Here is a 12,252-nt window from a genome sequence, read left to right on the forward strand (position 1 = left end):
GCTTCCGACTTCGGCTCAGGTCATGACCTCACAGTTCGTGGGTTTGAGCCCCACATCCGGCTTGCTGCTGTCAGCCTGTCAGCTCTGTCCCCTTCTCTCTGACCCTCCCCCACTTGCACTCTGCTCAAATAAATATTTAAAAAAAAGTATAGTTTCCCTTATAAGGACATTTCCTTTTTAATTTTTATTTATTTATTTTAAAAATGTTTATTTATTTGGAGAGAGACAGCATGTGAGTGAGCAGGGGAGGAGCAGAGAGAGAGGGAGAGAGAGAATCCCAAGCAGGCTCCACACTGAGTGTGGAGCCTGACTCGAGGCTCAATCTCACAACTGTGAGATCATGACTTAAGCTGATATCAAGACTCAGATGCTTAACTGACTGAGCCACCCCGGTGCCCCAGGACATTTCCTTTTTAAAAAAGGATTCTGTAACAAAAGATCTTGCATGGAAATATTCTATTTAAGCACCCCAACACCACCGCCACCACAAAAAAAAAAAAAAAAATCCAGACAGAAATGTTATGTGAGTAGATTTTTTTCCATTTTCTGAAAATGCTGGGGATTCTAGAGGTAAGCCCAAAATTGCTTGTTAATAAACTCAGGCAGTTAAAAATTGCCTAGAGCTTTATAATACATACATTGCATCTATAAAGAAAGCTAATAAGGTTATCAAAAAGAAATACATCCTTTGAAAGAGATTTTTTTTTGACTAGTTAAACCACTAATTTCAGAGTACTCAATGTTTTGTTCCCTTATAAAAAATATTAAAAACCTCTCTTGAACTACAAGTTTCTGTGTAACTGCTGCGAGACCTTTCTTTGAATTTATGTTCAGATCCAAAAAGAACAAAGACCAGGTCACGTTAAGCCTTGAGTATAAACAACAAACAGCATCATTATTTGTATCCAATAAATGCCGGACTGAACTTTTACCACAAAAGAGCTTTGATTCTCAGTGGGACACTTAAAATATGTGGCATAACACGAGCAACTGTCATCACCGTCATGATAGTGTGTTTACCACGTGTGCTCACTAGTCGGCTTTATGTAAAATGCACACTGACGAGGCAGGGAAAACAGAGGAGTGACTATTTCTTAACGTAGCTCAAAGTCCAAATGAAAAAATATACACCTGGATATATGAACGTCCATTAGTATCAACCTCTCTGCTCTGTTGGACTGAAGGAAATTTAATAGAGAGTAGATGAAAGAAACTAGCAGCATAAATAAAACTACCATGTGATCCAGAAATTCCAGTTCTGGTATTTATCCAATGGAAATGAACTCACTATCTTGAAAAGATATTGCACCCCACATTCACTGCATTATTTATAACAGCCAAGAAATGGAACAATCTAAGTTCATGGGTGAATGAATAAAGAAAAACCGTTTTACACACACACACACACACACACACACACACACACATATGCACATACACGTTCTATATACATAAAATACTATATGTATTATATATATACTATAAAATATACATTATACATATACTAGAATACTATGTAATACTATATATATTATATACACACCGTATATTACATACTATGGTATATTACAAACACTATGTAATACCATGATATAGTATAGCATATTACGCTCTAGTATATAAAATACTATAAATATATAATATATATAAAACATATACTGTGTGTGTATATATGTACATATACACAGTATAAACAAAATGGAATATTACTCAGATGTAAAAAAGAAGGAATTCCTTCCATTTGCAACATGTTTGGACCTTGAGGGCACTGTGCTAAGGAAAATAAGTCAGATAGAGAAAACAAATACAGCATGATCTCTCTTAATGTGTAGAATTAAAAACCAAACAAACTCCAAAATAGAACAGATTGGTGGTTGCCAGAGGACAGTGGAGGTGGGCAAAGTGGATAAAGGTGGCCAAAAGGTAAAAATTTCTAGGTATAAATCCTGAGGATGTAATGTATACCATGATGACTATAGTTAACAATACTGTAATGCATATTTAAAAGTTGCTGAGAGAGTAGATCTTAAAAGTTCTCATCATAAGAAAAAAAAATTGTAACTATATATGGTGACGAATGGGGAGCCTGAGTGACTCAATTGGTTGAGCATCTAACTCTTGATCTCGGCTCAGGTCATGATCTCACAGTTTGTGAGTTCAAGCCCCACATCAGGCTCTGTGCTGACATTGCAGAGCCTGCTTAGAATTCTCTCTCCCCCCTCTCTCTCTGCCTCTCCCCTGCTCTCAATCTCTCTCTCAAAAGTAAATAAACATTAAAAAAATATGGTGATGGATGCTCACTACACTTACTGTGGTGATAATTTCAGAATATATACAAATATTGAGTCATTATTTTGTACACCTAAAACTAATAAAATGTTATATGTCAGTTATATCTCACTTAAAAAAAAAGAAGATGCACATTTCAAGGAAAATAAAGAAATTAACAGTACAAAGGCCACAGTCATCAATTCTGTATAAATGCACTATGATAAGAAGAGAATACTTATTGAGAGCCCATTGTGAGGTGTGCACAGGAAGGAAAAAGTTAACAAGGAAGTATGGAAAACTAGAACATTCCACTCCTTGAGTATTCTGAATGCCGAAACCTTTATTTTAATCAAAATATACTGGACCATAAGCCCTTCAAGGCATGGACTTTCTAGTTTTTGTATCCCCAACACAGGACACAGGGCCTGGTACAAAGGACACTCTTCAGGTTTGGTTAATTATTGGTGAAGGAATGGATGACAAAAATTGATAAGGCTGTATACTATTTTAGAACAGAATCAGAAAAGTCTTATCATGGATGCTTGACCAGAATCACTTTTGCATATAGGGTTCTTACTGCTTCTTCTCTATGATGGCATTATTAGTTTATGAAAGTCTTGCTCCTCTTTATTTATTTTTAAGAAGGAGAGAGAGGGGCGCCTGGGTGGCTCAATCGGTTGAGCGTCCGACTTCGGCTCAGGTCACGATCTCACGGTTCGTGAGTTCGAGCCCTGCGTCAGGCTCTGGGCTGATGGCTCAGAGCCTGGAGCCTGCTTCCGATTCTGTGTCTCCCTCTCTCTCTGCCCCTCCCCCATTCATGCTCTGTCTCTCTCTGTCTCAAAAATAAACATTAAAAAAAAATTAAAAAAAAAAAAAAGGAGAGAGAAAGAGAGAGAGAGAGAGAGAGAGATTCAGACTTAAGCAGGCACCACGCTCAGTGCAGAGCCTGACACTCAGGGTTGATCCCATGACCCCGGGATCATGACCTGAGCCAAAACCAAGAGTCGGACGCCCAACCGAGCCACCCGGGCACCCCTGAAAGTCTTGCTCTTCTTTAAAAAGACTCTTATCCACCATAGGTATGAAGGTGAACATTACCATGCTGTGTAAGGATTATTCCAGAGAGTTCTCTATAAACGTAGATTCTATTCTTAGTATGTTTAAAAAGGAGTATGAAAAATCTGAAACATAGAAAAGTGGCTGAAAACACAGTGTCTCTATCAGCAAAGACTAGGAAAGGCTCTACCAGACTTGGTGGGGATAATAAGACAAAGGGGGATTTGGGAGTGTGGAGGGGAGGAGTGGCTGGCAGAGCTGAGGGGGCTGTCCGATGTGAATGGAGCAAGTGGGCGACAGGGCTGGGCATCTGCTCACCAGCTCACCATGTCCTGCCCTGCTCTGCTTGCTCCTGAGATTACAGCAGGTGGAGCTCAGGGCGCAGAGCCTTGTAGGGGAGGAATCAGAGAACTGCCTTACGTTTTGGAAATGGGACTTTCCCCGGGGAAGCTAATAACTGAGTGTAAGTCCTTCTCTTTCGAATACAGGTTGCACTGCCTCCGGACCTGCAAGGAACTTGGGAGGCAGAATTCAATCATACCATCCATACTCCGTGATGTGAAAACAGTGAGCGGGACTGAAAATAGCAGTGAAAACAGTGAGTGGGACCTGAAAACCAACTCAAAATGATGGAGAGTGCAGCTTGAGAGATGGGTGTTTTCAACCACCTACTTTAAACTCCCAAGGGGAAAAAAATGATTATGATCTGTAACGCAAAGCCTATGTGGGCAGGTGGATACAATCAGAGGACAAAAAGGACACAAAAGACCACAGCCAAGAATAACTGGCAGGGTCAAGACACTGAGGCTGGATGTGTGGAGAGGGGCAACCTCATAGCTTTATATTTTCCAATGACTAAATAAGCTGACAGAGACTGTAGGCCATTCACTTCAGTCTGGAAGCAGGGCCACAGGCCTCATTTTCATTTACCCTTGCCTTTTCCTGAAGGGGGTTCAAGTGAACAGGAAAACAGATCCTGGGAAGGGGGTGTGACCTGTAGACAAGAGGTCAACAGAAAACCTTTTTCCTAATTGATCCATCTGTCTTCTGTCCTAAGGAACTTCAACCTAATGAAAATCTACTCAGATTCTTAAAAGGCTCTCCACAGAAGCCACATTTACCACTGCTATCTGTGTCCAAACATGAAGTATTTCCAGGTTAACTTTCTTGAAAACATTTCACATGTAACATTAAAGGCCCAACAATCTCTTTCCATTTTTAAAGCAAACACAACAAATGTCAAAGGAATGCTACTGAACCAAAAAAGAAAGATCATGTTGCTACTACTGTTAACACAGTTCCATCCAGACTGGAATATACTTCACCAATTTCTCAAGAATCAATGTATTAGTTGAAAAGCCATCACACGTTAAAACACTTTTACCTTTGGTATTAGTTTCCAAAGCCTTTATTAAAAAATTTACCTTCTGTAGAGATGGCTCTTGGAGATAATTTTGTAATTTACAAATGAGTTTAACACAGATGCATATGTCAGAATATGTACATTTGTGAAATGAAGGGGGGGGGGAAGGTAAATACTAAAGGAACCAGGGAAAGAATATAAGATGTCTTTAGTTTTTCACCATTCTCTGAGAACAGTCCACACTAAAGGAGGCTAATAAATTTATCAGTTCACACTTGATAGAAGAATTGTTAGTCTTCTGATAGTTTTTTCATTAATCCACCCGAGTAATCTTTAGAAATAGTGAGACGTTTTATTCTATCTCCTAAATTGTGTCCCACATGTTAAAATCTATCAACATTTAGTATTTTCTTCAAAAAAAAAACTTCTTATGTCTTTGACAGGCATTCAGTATAGGGAATAGAGTCTTTAAGGGAGGGATATGTTAAAATTAATAAAATGATTGATTCTTCATTACAACTTTAGAGTTGTCTTTGATAAAGGCCAACAGATTTAATTTTTAATTTTATTTAGGAGAAATATGATGAATAAATTATCCTCTGTAATTACAAATGCAGATTTATTTGGCAACTTAAGAACATGAGTACCACCGTCTATAATGAGCATAAGAGTGAGTAGAAAATGGACTCTCTCCCCCTCTCCCACTTCCCCATTCCGATTGGGTCTTATGGAAAACCCACAAAATGGTACTCAATGTGCTATGAGGCTGGGGCAGGTGCACTCTGTCATCCTACTGCTCCCCCTACCAGATACCCGGGGCCATGTGTATCTTAGGAGTTTTATGATCACCATAGGTGGGGAGATACCAACCCCAGGAAGAGCTGGACATGCCTAATTGCTAAGTTAACTTTCAGTTTCAGGAAGAAAAGTTACCACCAGTATTCTATGTACTCGAAGCTGTTCTGTTCAGCTGTCCCCAACCTCTGCTCTATCAGAAACATGGTGAGTCAGAAGAAAACTGGTGGTTTTATCTCAGTATGATAAAATAATGGTAACAAAGGGGGGTGCAGGGTGTTTGGGTGTAACCAAGTCCTCGGTAAGCATGGTGCAGTCTGGGGCCACTGGGGTCACCCTTCTGCTGTGTCTCAGCAGAGCTGCAGGTCTGAGACAACTGATGCTCCAAGACATAATCTGCCCCATGTTCAGCCTGTACAGGATGGGATGGAGGAGGGGCAGTGAGTGAAAAATCTCACAGGCCAACTCCAGTCCACCCTTGGGAACTACGGGTAGTTTCTATATGGATGTTCTAGGTACAATGCGTAGAACATCAAAACAACACAGCTTGTGCTAGAAGAATTTACAACCCTGCCTAAATCTTTTTGTAGAAAAAAAAATAAGGTTTAAAAGAAGTCTATTGTTCATTTTTTGAAAAAGTCTATTGGGTACACCAATGTTCAAAGCAGTACTCACAGTAGCCAAAAGGTAGAAAGAACCCAAATGCCCACTGGCAGATAAATAAATCGTGATATATACATACAATGGAATTACTCAGCTTTGAAAAAAATTCGGACACCTGCTACTACATAGATGAACCTTGAGGGTGTTATGCTCAGTAAAATAAGCCAGACACAAAAGGACAAATATTGTATGAATCTACTTCTATGAGGTACCTAGAACAGTCAAACTCATGGACAGAAAGTAGAATGGCGTTCTCCAGGGGCTAAGGAAGGGGGAGCAGGGAGTTGCTGTTTAATGGGTACAGAGTTTCACTTTTGCAAGATGAAAAAGTTCTGGAGATGGACAATGGTGATGGTTGAACAGTGGGAATATATTTAATGCACTGAACTGGTACATTTAAAATGGTTAAAATGGTCAATTTGATGTTACGTATATTTTATCACAAGAAAAATAAGGGAGGAAAAGTCTATGGGGATTTAGATAATATAACTAAGTCTTTGTTTTGCTAGGGAACTCCCACTAATATACAGGACACTAAAATATCACAAGAATCTGGTCCTTGGGCCATTTTCACCTTAGGATAGCACTTTTTGAAAGGCAAACTGTTAGAAACTCTTTCAGAATCCTGAAAGCAAATGTTAAGATTAAGTAGCCCCGCTGACACTTACTGTGGGGATGGACACCACCTGGGAGTTGTGGGGAGGAAGAAAACGAAGGAGATGTTGTTCAACCTTCTAAATGGTTGTCTTCCAAACACACAGAGACCTCAGGAGAGGCAGAACCTCAGGCCTCAGGGATGGTCCCATGTCATTAACTACTGATTTGTTTCATGTAAGGTTGAAAGGAAAAAAATACTTAGAAATGGATTGTCTAGATGTCTGAGATAAGCACAATGTTTTAAAGATTAAAAAAGCATGTCATTAAAATCTGTTGATGCTTAATCTGGTGACTCACCTGGCCTTTAAAAAGAAAACAACTATTTAAAAACAAAAACAAAAACAAAAACAAAAAACATCCAAAGTGGAGGTATGGCAGTAGGGACTCTTATATCCCCCTAACTTAGCTCGAATAATGATCGACTTCTGGCCAGTCTGGCCACATGCTTCTTGCCTCCCCTCAGATTAATTTGAAGCAAATCGCAGACATTATACCATTTCATCCACAAATATTTCACCATGAGTCTCTAACAGAACTGTTTTCAAAACATACCTGTGATGCCATTATCATGCCTAATAATTTATCAATTTGTTAGTAGAACTGAATGCACCTCCTGGCTATTTCTTTTTAAGTTTATTTATTTATTTCAGTAATCTCCACACCCAATGTGGGGCTTGAACTCATGACCCTGAGATCAAGAGTCACACGCTCTTCTGACTGAGCCAGCCAGGTGTCCCCCTCCTGGCTATTTTTAATGATGGTTTTGATAAGCTTTGCCTCATTGGTCCAATGAGTACAGGGAAGCAGAGGAACACAAGGCAGCTGCCGTTGGCTTTGAAGTGAGTTAGACTCCAGTGTGAACCCAGTTCTGCCATAAGTAGCTGTGTGACCCTGAAAAAGTTACTTAAACTGTGAGTCCTACATCTGGAAAAATGGGGAAGTAATTCCACAAAGACTGTTACATACTTAAATGAGAAAGCATATATATATATATATATACACATATATACACACACACACACACACACACACACACACACATAACATACACACATATACATGTGCCACTAGATATAGCCAATAAATGGCAGCTATTATATTAACAGCAAAGTCATCTATGTTTATAAGTAAAAAATTTTCTTCTGGAAACCTGTATTAATCATTACTAAAAAAAATTTGGAACCACTCAGATGGTGACAACAACCCTGAAAATCATCTGTCTCAGATATTGGCAAACTTTGCAAAGGACTGGGCAGTAAGTGTCTTAGGCTTTCAGGCTAGGTGGCCTGTATCGACATTATGGAACTGACGCTGTAGGGCAAAATCAGTCCCAGACAGAATGAAAATAAGTGGGTGTGCCTATGTCTCAATAAAACTTTATATGTGGGCACTGGAATCTGAATTTCATGTCATTTTTTATATGTCACAATAGGTTACTATTGGTTTTTATTTCCCAGCCACTTAAAAATGTAAAAATCAGAGAGCCGAGGAGGAGTCAAGCCCAGACAGCAGTGTAAAGGCTGGAAGAAAAATACCTCAACAGTTGAAACCCCAGTGCCAGCAAGCTGGGGCCAAATCCCTGGAGGTTCCAATCTTGCCTGTCCTCCAGACCTCTTTCCAACTCCCCCAGCAGCTGCTGGGGGATCCAGCTTTCCCCCTGGGTACACCCCTCATCTTGTACCACAACCAGGGGATCCAGGGTGCTCACCCCTAGGTCCCTACCCACCTCCTGTTCCTGGCATGCCTCCTGTGAATCCCTTGGCACATGGCATGGTAGGACCAGGTATGGTGATGGCCAAGAAGATGCGGAAGAAAATGAAGAAAAGCTCATAAAAAGACACGCAAACACCACAAGCATGCCAAGCATTCTTCTTCTTTCTCTTCCCCTTCCTCCAGCAGGGACTCTGACTAAATACAGGGCCTGGACCCTTCCCTCAAGCCTCTCAAGTTCCCATCAAGCTTCAGATGCCATCTTGTACTGGGGAAAATTAGCCCTCCTCCCTCACCCCCCAGTCAAGCCTTACTCTGCTGTTCAGACCTGACTGGCTGGGGAAAATGGGACAAGAATGACCATTGGCTAGGGGTGCCTGGGTGGCTCAGTCAGTTGAGTGTCTGACTCCTGATTTCAGCTCAGGTCATGATCTCACAGTTTGTGAGTCTGAGACCTCCATCAGGCTCTGTGCTGATAGTGTGGAGTCTGTTTGGGATTCTGTCTGCTCCCTCAGTCCCTATCCGCTCCCACTCTCTCTCAAAATAAATACATAAACTTAAAAAAAGAAATAAGAGAATGACCATGGGCTAGCAAAGACCGTCTTGTCACTACTTGGACGGAACTTTTAGCTCATGAGTTTAGCAGGAGAACAATTTTTTGAGGATGGTGAGACCTTTGAGCTAAATGCTGAAGACAAGTTTAGGATCTGAAAGATATGATTTTTTTTAACTTTCTTTTGTAATACTTGTGGTTGGAAGGTGTGTAAATTTAATTATGGAAAAAAAGAAACTACTATTTTTGAAATGGTAAAAAAAAAAAAGTTATAAAAATCATTCTTAAAATTTGCCTGAACACGTGATCATTAAATTAGGTAGCAATGGCTCAATGTGTATTTTGGAAAAAAAAAAAAACAAATCATTCTTAGCTTGCAGGCCACATGAGAAGAGCTAACGGGCTTGATTTGGCCCATGGGACCACCCCGACTCCTGCCTGCCTGCCTGCCATTTACCAGCCCTGAGATTTCCATGTCACCAGCCCCAGCACACACAACATTATGAATGAGTGGTTTGCTCTTTGTGATCAACAAGGGATTAATTCACAGAAGGTACCAAAGAACAAGCATTAGTATATGACAATAACAGGAAAGTCCTGGACCCCGGACCATACCTGAGCCTTGAGAAATTGTGGAAAAACCTCAAGGAGGCCAAGGTACTGAGGATATTCCAGAGGAAATCATCCCTGGAGCCTTCCCTCTTTTCCCTTCACCCCAACCCCTGATATAAATCATTGATTGTGACACATAAGGAGAGTTCTACAGTCCATAAACTTCTAACTTCTTCAGATACAGAAACTGGACATGTACTGTTGCTGGAGCTGGCAGGTATGACTACTACATAAGCCAAGTTCATCACACCCAATGTCTACGATCGAGCAACCTGGAAGGTATGACTTGACTTGGGGATGACTGGAGTCCATCTAATGAGCAGAGCCATACAGGGATTCTCTGCGTCTCAGTAAGTGCACCTGCTATGCTGTCCCAAGACATTCCTCCATGCCCCCACCCCGACACACATACCCAATGAGTCATTTCAATTCCAGCAACAATGACTTTCTTTGTAAGTACTAATAACACTCCAATGATTAAAGCAAGAATTTCATAATCCAGGTACCTATCCATAGCTAGTCATCTGTTCCAGTATTTTTGTTTTTTTTTTTTTTCCACTGAGAGGTTTTAATAAAGAATAAACAAAAGTGCTTCCCCTACAATTTTACTGTCAATAAAATTACAAAAATCAACCACGACTGTGTTAGTAAGAGCAGAAGCTCTTGGTTTCACCACTCAATAGAATGGCCCCATGTGAACGCTAATGTATGAAGTTTGTATTATTAAAAAAGCAATGGAGTAAACACATATCTAAAGAGAGACTTTTTGACCCACATCCTCGTGAAGTGATAAAATTATATAAATGGATTAATTTCCCATCTTAAACATAAGAAGGCAAATATCATGCTTACTTTCTCTAAATGCTTTACAGTAGCCAAGGAAAGATAACAGAAAGAACAGGGCACCCAGGAGGTCTGCACGGCCGACAACACCAGCAACCTTAAAAGAAGGAGAAGAAAAATAGATTTAGGTAAAAAAAAAAAATTTTTTTTAAATCCTAAATGTATAAAAAATTTCTTAGAAACGAAAGGCAAAAACCTTACTAGATTCTTCCATCTATTAAAATAATCTGTGCTGACTACACAGCAGCCCTGTGGTCTTATCTTATGATTGGTTTTTCTTTTCCCTCTTTGGTCTAGGACTTGAGCTAGCTGCTCCCAAGAGAGCGGGACTGGCAGGGTCGTGCTGATGGCCGTTCTGGGAGCAGGACACAGTCGGCGATGCATGTGGGCCATGAGAGCTCTGTCACAGCACACCGCACCCTAGAGCTCAGAGGCCTGTGCCGCTGATATCCCCAAAGTGGATTTATAATTGGAAAATGTTATCAGCCCAAAGGGCATAATATTTACTAAAGAAAATTTGATTGGAAACATGAAGGAAAGCTGGGAAATTAATGTTGCAGGTCACCAGGCAAATAGAGAAAGCACAGGAACAGTGGTTCAGTGCTACCTCTGCTCCTCTTCCTCCCTTCGAGACCAAAACTTGGGTTAACCCGGAAAGCAGAATGCTTCAAAAGGGATTGAGAAATAAGATGAAAACAGAATAAAATGTCAACCATCTCTTTCTCTCATGACTGCCCTTCCCTTCTTTACCTTAGTGATAACAAAGCAAATGTGAAATTCATGTCTCATGTCACATCCAGTAATTGTTCTCCTGGCAGAGAAAGACACACAACTCCACTCAGGAGTGTGGGTCTAGTTAATGTGGCACGCTCTGCTAACGAACTAGCACCTGGATATGACACGTACCAAATTCTCTGGATTCTCTAGGTGTCACCCCAATAGCTGGTAAGTTTATCTTTTCTTAAAGGACAGATACTATGATTATGTGGGACAGAACAAAGACTATGCTATAAATGGAGAGAAGAGACTATACAAAGAATATGAAAATGACTACAATTACATTCGATTCCCAAGTGTGTGGACAAGAGATGGCTATTTTAGCAGCATTCCCATGCTACCCTGCTAGATATGAAACTCTGAGGGTGATTTTCCATGCTGATTGTTAACTCCTAAGGGCAGTGCGTGTGGCATCCCAAGGAGTCACGCAATCACTAGGATTGAAGGGGCTGAGGAATCCAACCTGTGAATGCCACCCACGTGAAAAACACCTCCCAAGAAGGAAGCTAAGGACAAACAAAGCTTCAATGGATCTGGAACAAGTATGCCAATATGCCGGAGGGTTGAACAGTACAATTAACTTCAGGAACGAAGTGAGTACGCAATGAGAGTTCTTGAATACTCCAGCCTGCAACTCACTCAATCAGGGACACAGTAAAATCAGGGATGCAGGTAAACCAAACAGAGCTGGCACACAGTAGATGCTGCTCACGGTTAGCTCCCTGCATGACTCTTGATGTGTGCTTCCAGAAGCATGGGGAGCAGAAAGAAACAAAGGGCATAGGAGCCCAGGGTGAGGCAGGTTTTGGCTCCATAGCACTGTGGTGACAAAGAGAGCAGGGGACCACCCCCACCCCCCAGGACAATGACAGGGAAAGGAGGGGCATCTTCCTTCTGAGACTACCTACAGGGGCTGAGGATGGCCCTGAATCCCAAACCCTTACGGAACAGA

The 12,252-nt window shown here is 40.9% G+C and overlaps 1 protein-coding gene and 1 long non-coding RNA gene across 4 annotated transcripts in view; one reads left to right on the top strand and one right to left on the bottom strand.

The window, feature by feature from the left end:
* Nucleotides 1-12,252, bottom strand: part of TMTC4 (transmembrane O-mannosyltransferase targeting cadherins 4) — a 66,080-nt gene that overhangs the window by 37,363 nt on the left and 16,465 nt on the right. For all 3 annotated transcript variants that reach the window (XM_042929966.1, XM_042929977.1, XM_042929957.1), the window contains exon 5: nt 10,533-10,620. In XM_042929966.1, coding sequence (XP_042785900.1) covers nt 10,533-10,620 — 88 coding nt within the window. The remainder of the gene's footprint in view (nt 1-10,532; nt 10,621-12,252) is intronic.
* Nucleotides 9,860-11,246, top strand: LOC122214572. The gene is made up of 3 exons (XR_006199966.1): nt 9,860-10,030; nt 10,553-10,651; nt 10,821-11,246. It is a non-coding gene; the product is annotated as an uncharacterized LOC122214572 (long non-coding RNA).

This window comes from Panthera leo, chromosome A1 (genome assembly GCF_018350215.1).
Source record: "Panthera leo isolate Ple1 chromosome A1, P.leo_Ple1_pat1.1, whole genome shotgun sequence".
NCBI lineage: Eukaryota > Metazoa > Chordata > Mammalia > Carnivora > Felidae > Panthera > Panthera leo.